Here is a 21,943-nt window from a genome sequence, read left to right as displayed (position 1 = left end):
ACTTTTTTTGTCAAACATGTAGATATTATATTCTGATAGAAAACCCTAGATATATACGAATGTTAAAAGTTAAAAATAATTTCAAATCATAAACAGATTGTAATTTGTTTAGATAAATATTTTTTTTTTTAGAATTTTAACACGTATGTATCTAGGTATGTTTATCTATAATATGAACGTAATTTACTAATCTTAGAAAACAGAATTTTTAAAAAACATTAATAATGAAAAATTACAGACAAAAGGCTTTAAATTTATATATAAATTTTTTGAAATTAAAGCGAAAAATATTAAGCAAACTTTTACGATGCAATCACTTTCAAGTAAAAATTAGAAATTTGCCTAAAAAGATAAAATTTAATTAAGAATAGCCAACACTAAGAAATTAAGTAAGGTGATTGTTTGTAATAAGTAAGTTAATTGTTTGTATTAATTTAGTAAATTGTTCATATAAATAAATTTGGGTCGAACCAATAGTTTTTAATGTGGAAAACTGTCTTCAGCAAGTGAAAATATTGCTTTTCGTCGGTCTAATGCTGTTGTAGTCCATACGCCATTTTGGGTTTTTTGGAGTTAACAGCACAATGGGTTTTGGAAAACACCCTTTCATAATATGTGACCCGTTTTTCCCTATCTCTTTTGGTTACTGAATTATACAGTTGTAACAAATTTAAGTTTTACTAAATTTTAATGCATTTTGATCCATATCCAAATAATGGCGTACGGATTAAAATGCCTAACATTTTTCCTGAAAAAATTTCTAGTGCCTAAATAATCTATACTCGTATTCATGGCCCTAAGACCGCGTTTAGAAAATTAGTATATTTTTGCTATATTGATCTATATCCAAATAACTTGCAATGTATTTATACATTTGTACAATTTTGAGTTAATGCCTAAATACATTATTGATATACATATGTAGCATGTACGTGTACTCTGTAAATTAAAATGTTTTTTTAGCATTGAAGTGTTAAGATGCGTCTGCGTACAAAATTTTTATTACCGACCGCATTGTGTATACAATACGCAGGTTATGTGATGGCAACAAATTTTGCATATCGAGTCTTCAGTGGGAACGCACTTCTCCATGATAGGGAAATGTAAATAAACTATTTTTAGCAACCTGTCGGTCTGTCTGTCTGTGTACGCGTGTATTTCAAGTTCGGCTTAACCGATTTTTATGAAATATTATATGTAAGTTTATTTCGACTATGGCACGGATTGATCAACTTTTGGTATATATCAGGCCTCGAGCTTTGGACTATTTAACGGGTCTATTTTACATTTTTGATTATTTCGAAGAAAATATTAAATAGATATACGTTATAAGCTTTATTCGACCGTACGCGAAGCCTCTTAGCTTATAGAAGATAATCAGGCGTCAGAAACTCGACGTTTACTACGGACCGAATAAACATTTTTGTGTATATAAAGAGAAATAATCTACCGATTTAATTGAAATTAAATATTTAAATTCTTCGTATTAAAACAATGAACATATACATTTGTTTTAAAGGTCAGGGCTCGAAAACTGATCTGCGGGCCGATTTTACAGTTTTTACCATATTTACGGAACGGATTGATGGAATTTCTTGAAATTTGATATTTACGTTCTGGCTGTTACCGAAACTAACTGAGGAGCATTTCAGGGAACTCGGATGGCACAAAGCGAAAGTCTACTAAAAGCTAAATTTTCATTTTTCTAGTATTTAGCAGACATTTTTATAATATTCTGTAGCACTTTCACTTAACTAGACAATACGCATTGCGGTCGGTTATGTTCTGACCACATCAGATTTTTTATTTAAAGTAATTTTTCTTAATGTTCTTTGAAGAAAAACAACCAAATATGCACATAAAATAATATTCCATAAAATGGATGCCTTTAACTCGTTCCTTTGATTACGTCATCCATCTGTTCTGCAGTTGCATGAAGAAATTTCCATTAAGATTAATTAGTAGTGTAATAAGCACATTCTTATTAATTCCGCAACTATAATGTTGTATTAGTAAAATTCATAATTTAATTAGTGCAATAGGCACAATCCTATAAATATATATGTTCTTGTTATTGTGTGTTTCAATAGTAGATTGTATGTAGCAATCAATGTAAACAAAAACAAATACTAAGTAATCATGTGAATTACAGTATAAGCAATGTAGAGAACATTTCGTCGGCAATTTCTTCATGCCTCTGTAGCTCAATTGGTAGAGCGTCCGCCTAGAAAGCGGTAGATCACTGGTTCGAGGAGAAAAATTTTTTTAATGAATTTTTCTGCCTTTAACTCGTTCCTTTGATTACGTCATCCATCTTTTCTGCAGTTGCATGAAGAAATTTCCATTAAGATTAAATAATGTAATGTTAAACTATCAAATCGATATAGTCAAAACATAAGTCGTGGCGTATGGATCACATCAGCATTTTGGCTGAGACCACACATCATTCTTCTTTACCAAAATTTTTATTTTTAAATCTGCTTTTCTTCCACACTGTTCATGTGTATTTGAAATAAAACTTTGAAGAGAGAAAGAAGGATACAAAAAAAAACCAATAATCTGAAAAGTAGGCGACTATACTAATATATTTAGTTGTGTGAAATTTCAATATCAAAGCTTTGACCATATTCAATTTAAATAGGGTTCTGGCATTTACTATAATAAATTATTTGTGAAAATTTGGTGAACTTGGCTGAATTAGTTTTTGAGTTATCGTGGGGACGGGCGGACAAATAGACAAAGCTCAGACCATTATTTCTTAGCGTTACAAACGGTAAGGTAAATTTAGTATACCGTTCGAAGATACGTTCGTACGGGTATAGAAAGCAATACTAATACAACTAAAACGGCCAAAGTGAAAAGAAAAAACACTTTAAGCTCATAAGTACATATTGACAATAAAAAGATATGTTCGTTTACTTTTGATTTAAAATTTAAAAATTGATAAATTTATGTTAAATTTATAAATAATTTTATTAATGATTATAATTAATCTTTTTTTATTTTTTTTAATCTAATTTTTACCTGGTTGTATATATTTCTTCTTTTTAAAATTAAATTTTTTTATTATAAATACACAATTTAACGTATATTATATATAATTTGTATATTATAAAAAAAGCCAATTTTTTTTGTTGTTTTTCCGTTTGGTATACCACTCTACCTATGTGTTTAAAATCCAATGAATAAATGACAAAAAAACCAGAAAAAGAAGTTCGTGTAGAAGTTTTCTAAACGTACAGACGGGCGAACGAATGGAGGGACAATGTAAAACTAGTAACAACTTTTTTCCAAATTTTTTTTTTTCGAAAAGTGCTGGAAAGAGAAGAATAAGTTTAATGATATTTCCAATACAGGAAACGTCGACGTGTAAGTATGTTAAATAGCTCAAACGTTTGAAAGTACATGTACTGAAGAACTACTTTAGATGATAGGCTTGGCACGTAAGACGGGAAGGCAATAAATTTTTCACTGCAACCCCGAATTTATGTAACTCAATTATTCATGATGACTATAATGAACAGTTAAAATTATTTTATTTTATTTTTTACATGCTCAAATTGCAATATATTAAATCGATTTACAACTTTTGAATTACTTTAAACTAAAAACTGTGTTAAATCAAATAAAAGATTACAGATATTCTACGATAGATACGTGCATTATTAATTAAATTGTTATCAACTAGAAATGAATAAATTAACTAACAAGAGCTTTTTGGTCATGTCTCTTTGAACTACTGATCAGAAGAACGAGATTTAACACTAGAATTGACGACGATCTTATTCAAAATATCGGGAGAGATCAAATCAGATTTCATAAGTTCATCACGTCTTTGCTTAAAGGAGGTAAGTTAATCAATTTGAGTTTGTCCTCATTAGGAGGAAGAAAAATAGTATTCTACCAATTAAGGGCGACGAAGCGTAAATCTTAAAAAATATTTTTAAGTAAATATTGTGAAATGCGACCAAACCTATGAGGCTTATTCTAGATGGGAATAAACCACACCCAAATATATTAAACTTCAAAATGTTGGGGTTGTTAAACGCTGGCCAAGGTGTTTAATCGGAACATAGAGCTTGCCCTGTCAGTCACATAGTTGTAGTAATTGGCGAATGATAATTTGTTACAAAAGGTCGTTTAATGTATAATCTGAAATTATTGGCTGACTTTGTCTAACACACTTATTGACGTTCATTTTCAAGTTTTTAATCGCGCATTCTCTGTAAAAATCATAATGATCAGCCTGTAGAGAAGCTGCATCATTTACAAAACGGATTCACTTGAAAATCTTCATATCATCAGAATAAATCGACAGCTCACTGCAAGTCGAAACGGACACAACATCATTAACAGCAATGATGAAGGGCAATGGGCCCAGAAGTCACCATTAATCAATATTTTTTGTAGAACAGTGGGTACGCAATTATACCAATCAGAATTAAAAACCAAATCTCATTGCTTGGGTTGGTGGTTCAAAACTGCCAATATTGTTTGTAAGTCGTTTAACCGCAAAAATGACTCCAACTCACCATCACACTCTATTGGAACCAAAAGTGGTTCCTACTCATCTGCTTCAACAGTACCACCAAAATCACCTCCCATGGTAATACATTCCTGAGAAACATTCTCGTAACGGTTCTTTTTAAATACTGAATACTTTAAATTATCAATAGAAGGAATCAACCATGTTCCTTTCATAACAAAGGCGTAGCAGTCCATTATGCAAGAATTGAGCGACAAAGTATTATTATTATTGTTAATATTACTGCTATTATTATTGTTATTATTAGTAATAATATTAATGATAATATTAGTATTATTATTATTTTTATTATTATTTCTATTATTATTCTTATTTTTGTTGTTATTATTATCATTATTATTATTATTTTTATTATTATTATTATTCTTATTTCATTATATTATTCTTATTCATTATACTGTATAATTTTTAACTTGGTTCTGGATAATGCATCGTTTGAGCTTTATCCAAGATATTTAGATTTTTTTTCAGATTCGCTACTTAAACTGCAAATTTTTATGCCTAGTTCTAACGAGAAATATGCAATTTTGCATTTATTTTCAAAGAAAATTTGATGCATATTCGGAAGAACTTCAATATGGGTGTTATACAGGATGTCTCGTAACAAAGTCCACTGCTATATGGCATTGTATAGGCCCTCGTGAGGAGACAAAACTTTTGTATGGTAACCATGTTCACAGCTCAACAGGTTCAGAGTTACGGTGTCTTAAAGTTAGTTTCGACTGATTTTTTTACTTTTTGATATTTTAAGTATAACTCCGCGACTTAGGAAGACAGGCGCATTACCAAATATGATTTAGAAGTTTGGCTTTTTTATGAATATCTACATTAGCTACAATCTGTTCAAATTTCGGAATCATATGACTTTAAATTTCGACCTATTTGAAATTTAAACTTTTCATTTTTAAAAAAAGTTAATTTTCTAGTTGATGTAACATTAGAGCTTTCTCCAATTTTAGCAAAGGGGCAACCTTGACAACTGAGCTTCAATTTGGTGTATGAATCGTCACGCTATCTGTTTTGGTTTAGGAGTTATTAAGAAAAGTACAGTAGTGGAAATCTTATTTTATACCAAATTTTTTCTTTCAATGACTTAGAAAATGTACAAAACTCGTTCAAAATTGTATTTCTCTTCTGTTATGTAAATGCTTAACTTAACAACCGAGTTTCCCTCATATTTGCAAACATTCATGGTCTGGAGAATAGCATATTGAGTCTCTTATTGGTACAGCTTGTAAGTCAGTTTTCACTTCAATTTCACAACAGCATATTTTTTTTTTCTTTTAGTCCACGTGGACAAGTAGGTGAGACGAAAACCACTTCTAATTATTTCGCTATTATGATCCAATTATCTTCGCTCTTTAGCATTCGTCCCACGACGTTCTCCGGAGTCATTGTTCCGATTGATATTTCTAAGAGTCGCCGTTTCGCAATGCTGCATTCGAAGAAAGTGTAGAAGTCTTCGATTGCGTTGCATTCCTGCATTCAGGACTCCTCAACCCCCCATCATGTGTATTTTATGATTTCTGTGCCAACCTGAAAGGATATGTTGGTTGGTATTCTTCTCCTGGTAATGACTACTATCTCCGTTTTAGCCACTGCCAGCTCCAATCCTTGATCACTCATTTAGGTGTTTACTCTTCGTATTACCTGATTCAACTTGATCTACGTCTCCTCTATTTCTCTTGCTGTTATAATCACTGCAACATCATCTGCTTATCCTACAAGTTGAATTCGCTCAGGTATTTCCATTTTTAACAGGCCGTCGCAAATGACGTTCCAAAAATCTGGTCCCAACACTGATCCCTGCGCCGCTTCTGCCATTATTTCCTTCACACTTGTTCTGTTCTCTGCTTCATAAATTAGTCTGCAATCCCTCAAGTCTGTATATCCTAAGTATATATCCAGGAATATTATATTTATGTTGAAGTGTGTTGATTATATCGATCCATCTTGCTGAGTTAAAAGCATTCTTGACATCTAGTGTTCCTAATAGAGCTATTTTTCCTGTCCTAATAGTTCCTGTTGCCAGTCACTGCAGAGCCAATAATTCTGGTGACCGAGCTCACTGCGTCTATAGTAGATCTTGGTTTCCTATATCCAAACTGCAAATAGCTCCCTGCAATCTGTTTCTTATCAGCCCCTCAAACAATTTCCCTGTCGTGTTCTCCCTTGCTCTTATTGATTAGTACTAGTTTTTCTGATTTCCACCATCTACAAAAGTACCTTCTCCAAGCATGTACAGGTTGTACAGGTTCAGGATCATTTAAGCGATACTCCATTTCTGTTTGAGATGGTGTTAAGAAGCAGCTCATTATAACTAATCCGCCCCCAGTGATCCAGACGAGGCCTTCTTTGGCTCCTTGCTCAACGACAGAGAACTTCGCAGGGTTGACTCGAAATACTCCACAGCTTACCGATCCTGAAATATGATTTATTTCCTGAGATATGATTATCATTTTGACTCCTGCTTACAATTTATTGCTGCATGTTTATAGCATAAGTCTGCTCGGTCCGGTTCCCTAAAATTTCTTTTGATGTGACCATAGCCAAGGCATTTATAATCACTTCTGTTCTTTGACGAATCCTGCAACTGATCCATCCAATTTTGATCCTTGCTACCTGAAGTAACTTTTCAGCATCATTTTCTCCGAGCTCCACAATTGCCATACATTGTTTCCTCCTGTTTGGCTTAGTCAGCGAGATCCGGCATTCTACAGCCTCCTCGAAAAAGTTTTTCAGCACAAGTTGTATCCCTTCTTCCGTTATTGAGCAGTCGAGATCACGTATCTCCAACTTCGTTTTTTGTTTAATTTCTCGTACATTGCCCATTTGTTCAACCGTTTCCTTGAACTTCTTGGTCAGTTCATCCTTATTTTAGTTGCCAATCTCCAGCAATACATCTCTTTTCTGTGTTCTTCGTTTTCCTTTGATAACAGCATTCGCCTCACTCGGGTTACTTCGTTTCTTCATTTCCTTATCTTGGTTGTGGAAGTCATGTTGCGCTCTCGTGTTTTTTCTTTCTGCCAACGGGTGTTGAGAATACCTCAACCTCACTTTCGGTTTCCCGTCTCATTTCTACTCATTTTTACATATTCACCGCTCACTGTCTTTTGCCTTGCTGCCACCTGAATCATGGACTTCGTCAGTTCCTGTATGATTCGTATCTGCCTTTCTTTCATTCCCACGAAATCTTCCATCGGTTTTGCCCGAAAGAAGAGCGAGAGCCTTGGTTCCTTATGCTCCGTTTAACATGTTTTTTTGCATAGGCGTCCCCACAGACTGCCTCCGCTGTGCATTCGGCGTATTGTCCGCCTGCGGGTGGTTTGTAGGGGAAACCGGTGATTTCAATACTACCTTGCTTCTTCTGAATGGGTTCATCTTTGTGTCTTCTCCTATTGATTCCGCTCCTGTTTGCACCAAAGTTGATGTCCGATATCCAGCGATGTTCGACGACGATCACGTAAAACGCAATAAATCATCACAACGGCATATAGCAGTGCACTTTGTTACGAGACATCCTGCATATGCGCAAATTAGAGAAAGTTGACTGAAAAACATTTTACATTCTACTTTATAACTTGAAAAAAATTTCGATTTTAGATTTTCAATACTTGATTTCCAATCTCACAAATTTTTCTTAAAAGATTATTTATTCCTTTTTTTATTCAATTTAAAATTTCGCAAATTGCTCAGTAGCACGAATTGATTATAGAAACGAGTACACGATACTTTATGATATCGCTATATTAGAAGAATCTATGGCTAAAGCACCATCTAAAAATAGTTTCATTATGTCAGCCATAATATAATGATTAGTTTATGATAAAAATGTTGGTTTTTTCATATGATTGACCTATGACCTATTCTTTTATTGAACACAAATTTATTGAAATATTATTTTTAATTAAATTAAGTAAACTTTTAAAAGATAAGATTTTCCCTTTGTTTTCTTTCATTTTATTAACCTAATTCTTTTTTCAAAGAACAAGACAAAAATATTAACAAACAATTCTGGACTTCTGGAAGGTGTTTTTCAAAGTAATATAATATTGTTTTTAGAATCAGAAATTGGTTGCGCAGATGTAGCACTAACAAAAATAAAATTTAAAGCTGCCCTAACTTTTAGAAGTTAAAACAAAACTTTTCGTAAGTAAGTCGTTCAAATCAACATAAAATTTTTTTTTGAAGAAACACACGATATCTTAAATGTTAGGAAGACAAGCATTAGCAACACACAACCGATAGCATTTTTAAAATGTTGTATAAGATATAAAGAAAATTTCTTTTTAATATATATTTCAAATTTTATGGAAGACAAAAAGTATATTTTGGTTAATACACCTACAAAAATTTGTTTCTTAGTTCATTTTAATCGTAATTCGATTCCCCTAAAAAGTTTCACTAACAACCATAACTCAAATACTAAATTTCAAATATTCCGACAATTTATTTTTGAGATATGGTAAAATATTTAAAATTGCTCAAAATTTTGTTTCCGACGTTTGATATTCGCGAAAAATTTACTGATCAATTGTTTTTCATCATATTTTAAATATAAAATTTCAAATAAATTGGTTGATTATTTCTATTATATGAGAAAAAATGTAAACTCGGCCGGAGTATGTTTACGTGCTGACACTTAATTTCTTCAAAAAGTTAGGTGACTTCGTGTATCTCATTCTCAAATTAAACTCAAATGTAAATTTAAAGCAACGCAAAAAGATATTATAAACTTTAGAGGAACTCATGAAGTAAAATAAAAATTTCTTAATACGTAAAATTATATGTGGAGTTTAAACTACACAAATTCGGCATCTCCTTTACATTTCCGTGATTAACTTTTTCTTGTCTTCAAGGTTTATGTACATTTATAATTATTCGCCAAAAGGAATTTTTAATGGTTATTATTTAACATGCCTTTTTGACCAAAAATATGTCAGATAATTTTCTTTAAAATTGTATATATAGAAACACATAAGGCAACCCATTAAGTTTGCATGCCACTAGCTTTTTAAGAATTGAAAATTCTAAATTTTCATTCATGCTCTTGATATGATATTTAAGTCATAAGAAAAGAAAAATTTTAGACATAAAAGACACTCCCTTACTAAAAATCATTAGCGTGTTTGAAACCATAAATTTTTAAGAGTTTCCGTTTAATTTTTTTAAATATGTACATACATATGCACGAATTTTACAAAAAAAAAAAACTTTTTGCTTTATTAATATCTTTTTAGCACTTTTCCAAAAAATTTTTGAAAAAAAGCTTATTAGTTTCACTCTGTCTGTCCGTCTGTCCGTGTGTTTCTTTACAAAACTTCTACACGATTGAAAATAGAAACTTGAAATTTTATATGTACATAGATCTTTACTAGAAACTAGTTTTCGTACATTAAATACAAAATCAAGTAATATGTTGATTAAGGCCTTTTACTAACCGATTTACAAATTCTTTTGTTTGATGCTTTCGCTTTTTCTGAGGGAAATTTGTGAAAAATTCATTAACATCTCGGAAACTGCACTGATTTGGCATTTATAATTCCAAACCAAAATTTTAAACATTTTCTATACACTAAATTTATTGTTAAAGCATTGATTACGGAATCACCCTACGTATTGATCTGTTAAAAAAATGGGTATTGTGTTCTTAATGCCAAAACTTTTGATAATCTCTAAAGTAAACATATAATTATAATTTCTGGCCCTTGCTAATGTTGCAGTTCAAGTCTGGCAAAGAAAAAAATTATTTTTTATTCTTAACTCCACTAAACGTGGTTTTTTAAATTTTCTTGTTTAATATAATATTGCACTTAAAGAAAACTTAAGTTTAAGAATTCATATTCGCACATAAAATATTTTTGTCCAAAAACTTTATCCTTTAGAATAGAAAGAAGAATTTTTGCTTAAATTTTTTTAATATATAAGTGCACGCGCTTTGGAAGAATTTCACTAAAAAAATACTTTATGAATATTCCTGTATTTAATACTTATTGAAAATATCCAAGCAATCATGTGTAAACAAAGTGATCAGTAATTTTTCTTATTTAAAAAAAAATAAAAAAAAATATAAAATTGTAAGATTTCGTCGAATTTTCCCAAAAAACTTCATCGTTTTAATGCGAACACATAAACAATCAAAATAAAGTTGGGTTAAACCAATGGTTTGTATTGTAGCACTTTTCCCTTCAACAAGTGAAATTACTGCTTTGCAAAACAATCGATGTATACCTACCACACTATTAAAATTATTTTCATCCGTATAAGAAACTATTTCTAGGATTGCATATATTTAGGATGAACAGTTTATGCAGTTTTTGAAATAAAGCAGAAATTAACTTAAAGAGAATTTAACGTAATGCTCGATTTTAAGGGTTAATTGCGTGAGTTATGAAATATAATTATATTTTTCAACGTCATGGAATTTACCGTTATCTTTCTGCGTCTATAGAAATTTGAAAAAGCTTGCGGTTTCGAAAATATAAGGCGTCAAAAATTCAAATTTTACAAATTTCAAGAGGCGATAACTTGAGAGGGGGTGGAGTTTAAAAAAAATTTTTTTCTAACGAAATGAACTATTTGTTAGTGCCTAAAAGCTACTAAAATTTCAGGCTCCCACATCCTGGGGTCTAAAAGAAAAACAAAATCAAAACTTGAAAAAAATGGATTTTATGTAACGGTAAATTTTAACCGCCATTTTGCCTTTTTAAAGTTTAACTATATTATGCCGTGATATAAGAAGCATCCCATTGCTTTTCTGCGTTTGTAAAATTTTAAAAATGCCTATGGTTCAACTACAGTCAACTGTTAAAAAATGGCTTTTGAAGGGGTATAACTTCTAGAGGGGCGGAGATAGGTAAAAATTATGTTGTACGAAAACTAGTTTCTAGTAAAGATCTATGTACATATAAAATTTCAAGTTTCTATTTTCAATCGTCTGTCCGTGTGTTTCTTTACAAAACTTCTACACGATTGAAAATAGAAACTTGAAATTTTATATGTACATAGATCTTTACTAGAAACTAGTTTTCGTACAACATAATTTTTACCTATCTCCGCCCCTCTAAAAGTTATTCCCCTTCAAAAGCCATTTTTTAACAGTTGACTGTAGTTGAACCATAGGCATTTTTAAAATTTTACAAACGCAGAAAAGCAATGGGATGCTTCTTATATCACGGCATAATATAGTTAAACTTTAAAAAGGCAAAATGGCGGTTAAAATTTACCGTTACATAAAATCCATTTTTTTCAAGTTTTGATTTTGTTTTTCTTTTAGACCCCAGGATGTGGGAGCCTGAAATTTTAGTAGCTTTTAGGCACTAACAAATAGTTCATTTCGTTAGAAAAAAATTTTTTTTAAACTCCACCCCCTCTCAAGTTATCGCCTCTTGAAATTTGTAAAATTTGAATTTTTGACGCCTTATATTTTCGAAACCGCAAGCTTTTTCAAATTTCTATAGACGCAGAAAGATAACGGTAAATTCCATGACGTTGAAAAATATAATTATATTTCATAACTCACGCAATTAACCCTTAAAATCGAGCATTACGTTAAATTCTCTTTAAGTTAATTTCTGCTTTATTTCAAAAACTGCATAAACTGTTCATCCTAAATATATGCAATCCTAGAAATAGTTTCTTATACGGATGAAAATAATTTTAATAGTGTGGTAGGTATACATCGATTGTTTTGCAAAGCAGTAATTTCACTTGTTGAAGGGAAAAGTGCTACAATACAAACCATTGGTTTAACCCAACTTTATTTTGATTGTTTATGTGTTCGCATTAAAACGATGAAGTTTTTTGGGAAAATTCGACGAAATCTTACAATTTTATATTTTTTTTTATTTTTTTTTAAATAAGAAAAATTACTGATCACTTTGTTTACACATGATTGCTTGGATATTTTCAATAAGTATTAAATACAGGAATATTCATAAAGTATTTTTTTAGTGAAATTCTTCCAAAGCGCGTGCACTTATATATTAAAAAAATTTAAGCAAAAATTCTTCTTTCTATTCTAAAGGATAAAGTTTTTGGACAAAAATATTTTATGTGCGAATATGAATTCTTAAACTTAAGTTTTCTTTAAGTGCAATATTATATTAAACAAGAAAATTTAAAAAACCACGTTTAGTGGAGTTAAAAATAAAAAATAATTTTTTTCTTTGCCAGACTTGAACTGCAACATTAGCAAGGGCCAGAAATTATAATTATATGTTTACTTTAGAGATTATCAAAAGTTTTGGCATTAAGAACACAATACCCATTTTTTTAACAGATCAATACGTAGGGTGATTCCGTAATCAATGCTTTAACAATAAATTTAGTGTATAGAAAATGTTTAAAATTTTGGTTTGGAATTATAAATGCCAAATCAGTGCAGTTTCCGAGATGTTAATGAATTTTTCACAAATTTCCCTCAGAAAAAGCGAAAGCATCAAACAAAAGAATTTGTAAATCGGTTAGTAAAAGGCCTTAATCAACATATTACTTGATTTTGTATTTAATGTACCTTTGGAATATTAAGCATTCAAATTTTTGAAAAAATCACTCATATCCCCTTTTTTTAATTGTTTTTAACCCGATAACTTCATAGAAAATTTTTTTAAACTTTAAAATTTTTTATGCAGAACTTTTCCCATTTTTCTAAGCTTTATTTTAAGTTATTTAACGTTGAAAAATTAAGCGATTATATCTTCTTGTGTAGCAATTTATAAACTCAAAAATTTGTTACTATTGTCGATTTTTATTGATTTTAAACACTATAAATCTTAAATATTACAAATTTTTAATAAAAAAATTAATTTTTAGCATCTGTTGATATTTTTTTAAACTTATGCACTTTTCTTTTATTTTGCAAAAAACGTCAAAGTATCTATACATATAGCGAGCTTTGCCCTGAAAAGAACAATAATAAAGAGACAGTCAATTTCTTCTAAAATAAGTGCTTGACAAATACTATCTATATTTTGAAGGGTTCCGAAGTTATTAGCACTATTTATTTGTAAAAAAGGAAAATCTGGGACCAATTTTCTTCAACAGATTGTAGCTCGAAAATATCCATATCTGCACGATAACTATGTTTTTATACCCGTACAAACGTATGTTCGAAGGGTATAATAATTTTACCGTTACCGTTTGTAACGGTAAGAAATTATGGTTTGACATATAGACTCAAGTGTATGTTTTTGAACAGCATTGAATTCTGAGTCGATTTAGCTTTATCTGTCGGTTCGTCTGTCCGTCCGGCCGTCCGTCCCAATTGAGCTACGTTCACTTTAATATTCAAAAACCAATTGAGCTATGTTCACCAAATTTTTACAAATGATTTATTATAGTAAATGGCAGAACCCTATTTAAATTGGATATGGTCAGGATACTGGTTCGAGTAGCTGCCATATAATTTGAAAATTTATTTAACTGTATATTAGAAACTATAAAATAAAGTTATGATATTGAAATTTCCCACAAGCGACTATATTAGTAGGGCCAATGTGTTTGATAAAACTCGTTGAAATTGCTTGGCTCCTTCTGGTAGCTGCCATACAACTTCAAAAGTTTTTTGGCTTATCTCAGAAACTATAAAAGCTGTTATATTGAATGTTCACACAAGCGAAAATATAAAAAGTAACATGCCACTAAATCAGAAACAAAACTTATATATAAGTATAAGATTTACTTCCAAGTTAAATATAATATTTTTCAAACTAACATAAAACGTTATTGTATTATACGTAATATTGTAGTAACGTTTTATGTTTTATAATAGGATTATGTTTTGTTGGGACGCGATATTTTGTAACGACGTTATGCCACAATATTTTGTATCTGTACATGTACACGCAATATATCTAAAAATTGAACAGGCACAAACTTTTTTTAGCTTGCTTTAAAAACCTTTAATTATTTCTCAGTATATGAGAGAAAATGTAAATTAGGTTCTTAGTAAAAGACATCTGATTTCCTCAAAAAGAGATCTAACATATCCTAAACGTTGACAAAACCAACGAATTAGAAATGCTAAAGGAAGGAGAATCTTGAAAAAACAATGAAGCCAAAATTTTCTAGTCGTCTCATTCTTTGCTCTGAGCATTAACAAAGTTGTAATAGGAGCGTATTTATTTCACTTTCTTGTCTATAAGAAGGATAAGTTAAAAAATGTTTTTAAAGCAAAAACTAAAAAATATTTTAAAATATTTTTTTTCATTTTAAATACCTGTAAAAAAAAATCAAATTTAAACAAAACTGATTATTTTTTACGCCATCTTCTTCTTCATTTATTTTTACGTCTTCATTTATTTTTTTGGTGACCAAATCTTCGCCCTATAAAGGAAAATATATCTCATTTTATAATTTTATTTCATCATTTCTAGGAAAACTTTACAGTTTTCAATGCAAAAAAAAAATAATTTAAAATATTTATGCAAAAAAAAAAAATTTAAAATATTTGTTTGTCTGCTCCATTTTATCAAGCACAAACTCATTTTGCTTAAAGAAAAAACCGGTCCTGGTAAAATTATGGCATCCGAAGTAATTTTAGTTTAAAACAAAGCAAAAACACGTGTTTTCTTTGCAAAATTAAAAACTTTATAAAATTAGAAATTATGAATTAATCAGAACTTAATTTAATTAAGTAATAACTAATAGATATTTTTTTTAATTATTAAAATGAATAATATTCATATGTATATGGTGTAAAAAAAGCTATTTGTTTTTGCAATTCAGAACTATACACCTTTTTCTTCTTATTAAATATTTTAAGGTTTTTTATTTAATAGATTTTTTATTTTTATTTTTAACTGCACAAATTTTATAAAAAAAGTGACAAAAGTCTTTGTTTACTTTTTATAGAGACGCGTAATTTTCTAAAAAAAAATAATAACATTTGACATTTAATGTTAAGTTCAGTTTGACAATGTTCGGAGCAAAGAAAGAGATTTATCTGAAGTTTTTTACTTCACTATGTTTTTTTTTAAAATACGTTTTTTTAGGGAGTGTAAGCGAGGTAAAAACAAAGATGCTCCTTCCTTTAGTATTTCTAATTCGTTGATTAAAGCTGTCTCATCTTCAAAGTCTACTCTGTTCAAAGTCTACTTCAAAGTCAACGTTTCGATTTAATTTTAAATCTTCATCTGGGATTAAGTTATTGAACAAATTTTAATTTACGTTTAACATAATTTAGTAACTCAATAGCTCTAACAACTGAATATAATAAAATTTTTAATATCGTCAGTTAATATTTTTTAATAAATAACATATAAATAATTAAAAAAATAAAATAAATTAACACAAATTGTAAATAGAACAAAACTAGACTCTTACAAAACTTAAACTTTATCCTAAACTTCATAGTTTAAGTTTTGTAAGAGACTTGAATTGTCAAAAAGGTGAGCTACCCTTGAATTGTTAAAAAGATGAGTTGCCCTAAAACATCTATGACCGAACACATCCAAATCCTTCCTCAAGCGTGTTTTTGACAATGGACATACGTCGATATTTTTAACTCTAAGAAAAACCTCAAATTTTTGCTTTCTACTAAGAACGGCATTGGCGTTCCACGTACCAATTCATATTTCATTGCTAACATTTTTTAGAAATCACTTCAGGGTTGCTATACTTTAGTGTCAGCATAGTAGTTAATATCACTCAGATTTCGCCAATTCTTTGAAGCATGTCTTACATCCTTTGCATTATGCTTCTGTCAATTACTTTAGGTTTTTGGACTGTATATTGTCGATTTCTTTAGTTTTCATGCCTTTCTTAGGTTTTTTATATATATAACCTTCTGGAATTTTTAAAGCTATTTGTGAGCATGTAACACAATTTTTTTCCTTACTTAATGTAAAAGCATTAATCGTTCTTGGGTTCCTTTCATGATTACCTAGGATCCGTTTAGGTCGATACCTTTTCATTCTCCTTTTTTCTAATTTTATAGTCAATAAACAGCCTCGGTAACTAGCAGGGTATGCCTCGTTACAGTTTGGACACCGGGCTTGGAAATTATCTTTTGTCATTTAGCACTTCCTTAGCAAAATCTTTGTCTAAGTCCAAACCTCTGGCAGCTATCGCATTGAGGGATGGACACATTACTCCTTGGAGGCTCAACTTTTACTCCAATGTGTTGAAGATATTCTATTTTATGTATTTTATTTATGTCTTCGGTATAATCAAAGGATAATATGAAGAGAGGAAATTTTTTAATATTATTCACGTCATTTTCTTTTATCTTTTTAATTTTATTTATGACATTTTAACTTTTGAATCCCCTATGGATAAGTTCGCAATTAATAACCTTAAGTCCATATAATGGATGTAGACTTCTGTCTATTACTTTAATTGGCCTCCTTAGTTTATTTGCATAAGTCAGCCAGGTCTTTTTCGATTTTTTGTGAACTCGTATCAGAAGCACGCCTGTTGTGGACATTTCTACTCTCCAACCATAAATTTTGTTCACAAGTAGACGAAGAATAATTCTCATCAAAGGCAGCGAAATGTGCGTATTATGAGTTAAATAAAAACAAAAAAAAATGACAAAAAGGAAGAAACATTTTTTTAAGAAATATTTTTTTATTTTTGTCAAATACAGAAGTATTTTTGCTTATTTATTTAATAAATAAAATTAGTATTTTAGGATATTTGCACGGAACAAGCTGTTTTTTTGCCAAGTTATTCTTATAGGGCAAATTATTTTTTAAATATTTTTTAATTTGTGAGTGTTGAAACAACCAATAAATAAGAAAAGGTGCAAACTTTTTTTATTGAGCAGGCTTTATTTCGAAATACTTATTAACCTATGATATTAATTTGATTATTTATAAATTAAGATATACCATAAAAATATGAACTGCTTAAAATTTTGAACCCCCGCGAATCTCACATCTAAAATTATATATTTTATTATTAAAATGAAAATTTTATTTTAATTATGATATTCAATTGTTGAAACCGATTAAATTGAAAAATTAAATTAAAAAATTATATTTTATTTGTATTTATTTATTTAAAATGTAACTTTTAATAGTTCATTTGTAAATTTTAAGAAATAATATGCAATGCATAATGGTGAAAACTTGTACACTCCTTCGGATGTTTGGGGGCCAAAAGGTTCAATAACTACATTTTTATATCGCATTGCTTTTAATATATTACACGCCGTATTATTATTAGAACCAATTGAAATTCAGGTAAAAAGAAACCTCTTGAAATTGAAATTCTTAGTCTTGATTTATTTAATAGTAAATACATTGACTATTGAGATCATTAAAAAAAAAAACAATTGATATAATTGAATAAAGTAGTTTTATCTTATAATAAAGTAATAATTATGAATAAAGTAAATTGAATATTATTGATGTGAAGTAGTAACTAATTTTTTTTTCTTTGCAGAAAAGCTACACTGATCACGATATTAGGCTAGATCAAAACAATATACCAAAATCACAATCGGTAAGTTGCGTACATACATACAACGAAAGTCGATTAGGGATATTTAACAGAAATTTATTCTAAATTTATTTTACAAAAATCTTAACATTTAAAATCTTTATATTAAAAAAGCTATAACAAAAAAAGCTTCATAAGAATTTATATAACATGAATTTTTAAAGGCTAAGTTCGTTAAGTATAACTTGACTTATCAAATTTTTGCACTGTTCTTTTACGAAGAATGAGAATATCATTAACTACTTTAAATGATTAACAGTTATTACAAATTTTTATACCCGTACGAACGTATGTTCGAAGGGTATACTAAATTTGCCTTAATATTTGTAATGCTAAGATATAGTGGTCTGAGATATAGACTCAAGTGTAGGTTTTTGATCAGCGTCGAATCCTGTGTCGATTTAGTTTTGTCTGTCCGTTTGTCCGACCGACCATCCAACGATATCGATAAATTGGATATGATCAAAGTACTGGTTCGGGTAGCTGCCATACAACTTCAAAATTTATGTGACTATATCACAAAGACTATTAAAGCTGTGTCATTGAAATTTCACAAAAACAAATATATTAGTAGGGCTAATGTGTTTGATGAAAGTCGTTGAAGTTGCTTGACTTCTTCTGGTAGCTGCCATACAACTTCAAAAGTTATTTGGCCATATCTGAAAAAGTATTAAAGTTGTGGTGATTGCACAAGCAATATATTAGCAGGACCAATTTGTTTGACAAAAGTCATTGAAATTGCTTGGCTCCTTCTAGTAGCTGCCATACAACTTGAAAAGTTATTTGGCTCAACTTATCCAATTGAAATTATGAATAAAGTAATATGTTAATGCGGCAACATAAATTTAAAGTCTGTTCCATAGTCAGCTATGGCATCTTTACTCCCACATAGGATAACAAATTCGTACGGATATCACAGAGATGATGGTCAACTCTATTTTTCCTCGTATTATATAAATACCTAATTTTAAATTAATATTTTCAACAATCACTTAAATGAGGAAATGGTGACATGCAACTTATAACTATTGTACCTTGAATATAATCACATAGATATGTTTACATGCATATATATTTATACACATGTATAAATTGTATTTATAAGCATTCCATATTTAAATGAAATCTCAAATAGTAAATATTGAAATAAACCCTTTCCTTATTTTTCTATTATGCCATTTAATTATATTCTTTATGTTATGTTACATAAGGTATACCACACATTTATAGGTAGTATGTTACACACCCATGACATAACGTAATTAAAGCTATTTGTTTTTGGCCTCACCTCAATTTTTATTCAAGGCTAACAAAATAATGTTACACTTTTTATAAAAGGATTTTTCACCACTAACCTAGTATTCACAAAATTTTTATTTGTACTTTTTTTTTTGTCTTTTTACATTTCTGACTCTCATATACTTAAATTTACAACATAACAAAATGAAGAAAGTATACTATGCATGTACATATATTTCGCGAGTCAGAAACTCAGAATTTTGTTAACACACAATTACAATAGAAAATGGTTTGAGCTCGATACTGTAATTTCTTTAAAGAATACATATACATATGTACATGCAAATATGCACATATGTGTATATGTATATATGTATATGTATATAAGTATATATGTGTGTGGTCTTTATACTTCTTTATTTTCAATAAACGTCTATAACGGGTAAAAATTTTCTTACTTTTTCTTTCACACTTCATGCTTTTGTTTAAATCTTTTGGATCAAAGTTTAAATCTTTTGGATTTCCCAAGTAGCAGGCACGTCTTTATCTTAAATTATTATGTATGTATAAAATTGACTGGTATATTTTGCTTGAACTTGTACCTAAAGCCGCATCCAATAAGTATACCTTTTTTTGTTGAAATCTCAAGCACTTTCGAGTATAAAAGTTCATTTCTTTTACAAAAAAACAATAAACCATTCTCAGTTGGAAATCGCTCTAAATCATTTCAAATCTCCTATCTTTTCAGCCAGAAACCACATAATTAGTTTTACTAGTCTAATAAAATTTGATTGAAACTTATACTATATTTTTATGCAGTAGCATTTTTTTTCGTTAAATGTTTAATTATCCGATTTAAGATGGTGTTACTGTTTTAAAATTTTATTATGGTCTTCTTCAATGTAACCTATTTGATGGTTAATATACTCGTATATATGTATGCTTTCGACAAAAATATGATTTATCTAATTTTTACGCTGTATACCTTTAATATTTGAGTATCATTTGTGCTTCCTGCACACAAAAATTTTTATTTGATTTAAAACTTAGTAATGAAAGATTTAAAAACTTCCACTAATAACGACAAAATAAAAAATGTAATGTGATCAGCACATAACCGACCGCAATGTATATTGTCTAGTTAAGTGAAATTGTTACAGAATATCAAAAAAATGTCTGTTAAATACTTCTTTCCAATTTTTAGAACATTAGTATGCTTATACTTAACATACCTAGAAAAATGTAAATTTGGTTCTTAGTAGAGTTTCGCTTTGTGCCACCCGGATTTCCTGAAATGCTCGCCAGTTAGTTTTGATAACAACCAGAACTCAAATATCAAATTTCAAGAAATTCCATCAATTCGTCTCAGATCAGTCGCAGATCAATCAGCTCGCAGATCAGTCTTCGAGCCCTGATCTTTCCAAAAAATTTATATCTTCATTGTTTTAGTACGAAGAATTTAAATAATAAATTTCAATGACATCGGTTGATTATTTATCTTTATATACGCAAAATTGTATATTTGGCCCGTAGTAAACGTCCAGTTGCTGACAGGTGGTTTCTTCCAAAAGTTAGGAGGTTCCGCGGACGGTCGAGCGGAGCTTATATATGAAATTTCAAGTAAATCGTTTGAATAATTTCTTCAAAATGGCCGAAAATGTAAAACAGGCCCGCTAAAAAGTGCAGTTCCCGAGGCCTGATATATACCAAAAGTTGATCGATCCGTGCCATGGTGGAAATAAACTTACATATAAAATTTCATCAAAATCGGTTCAGCCGAACTTGAGATACACGCGTGCACACACAGACAGACCGACAGATTGCTAAAAATAGTTCATCTACACTTCCCTACCACGTAGAAGTGCGTTCCCACCGGAAACTCCATATGCAAAATTTGTTGCCATCACATAAGCCACTCCATCCGATTTATCCCGAATTGTTGTAATAACTTGTAACGACTATATGATCTGACAGGTTCGAGTAACTACAATACAACCCAGAGAATTAATTCCAAATATTTCAAAAACACGTCTTTATAATCAGATTATAGGCAAGGTACATGGTATAATTCTGTCGGTTTAGATCGACTAAAATATTTTTACTTGTTAATTTCTTTTGAGATGCATATGCGTAGTAGATTCGAGCATTTGTCCTTCAAATTTTAATAGACTTAGATAATTTAATAGAAAAATTTGGTCGTATTTGCTTTATTCGAAAGTGCGTGTAAAAATAGTCAAACTAGTATACAAAATAATTCAACATTCAAATTGAATTTTTTAATGACTTTGAATTTTAATGTTTTATAATAAAAATTCGGATTTCAGTAGAAACAGTTTTTTAATGGAAATCATATACGTACTTCGTGACGTAATAACATACATATATTGTGATTAGTCAAGAAACTTGTGTTGTGATCAGTGCTTTGGGAGAATCAAAAAAACAACGTTTCCAAAATCCAATTCTATGAGGTCTTTAAAAGTTTATGCTGCTTAAATCTTTCAAATTATCTAAGTCTATTAAAATTTGAAGTTCAAATGCTAGAATCTACTACGCTTTGCATCTCAGAAGAAATTAACAAGTAAAAATATTTCAGTCGATCTAAACCGACAGAATTATGTATATCATGTACCTTGCATATAATCTGATTATAAAGACGTGCTTTTGAAATATTTGGAATTAGTTTTCAGGGTTGCATTGTAGTTACTCGAACCG

At 29.9% G+C, this 21,943-nt stretch overlaps 1 protein-coding gene across 7 annotated transcripts in view; it reads left to right on the top strand.

Annotated features, from left to right (window-relative positions):
* LOC129619164 (tensin-1) overlaps positions 1-21,943 on the top strand; it is a 142,810-nt gene that overhangs the window by 54,810 nt on the left and 66,057 nt on the right. For all 7 annotated transcript variants that reach the window (XM_055534269.1, XM_055534267.1, XM_055534268.1 and 4 more), the window contains exon 2: positions 17,936-17,995. In XM_055534269.1, the coding sequence (XP_055390244.1) occupies positions 17,936-17,995 (60 nt within the window). The remainder of the gene's footprint in view (positions 1-17,935; positions 17,996-21,943) is intronic.

This window comes from Condylostylus longicornis, unplaced genomic scaffold (assembly GCF_029603195.1).
Source record: "Condylostylus longicornis isolate FDR11 unplaced genomic scaffold, ASM2960319v2 ptg000010l, whole genome shotgun sequence".
NCBI lineage: Eukaryota > Metazoa > Arthropoda > Insecta > Diptera > Dolichopodidae > Condylostylus > Condylostylus longicornis.
The sequence above is the reverse complement of the archived record's forward strand: the minus strand, read 5'-3'. Positions and strand labels throughout refer to the sequence as shown.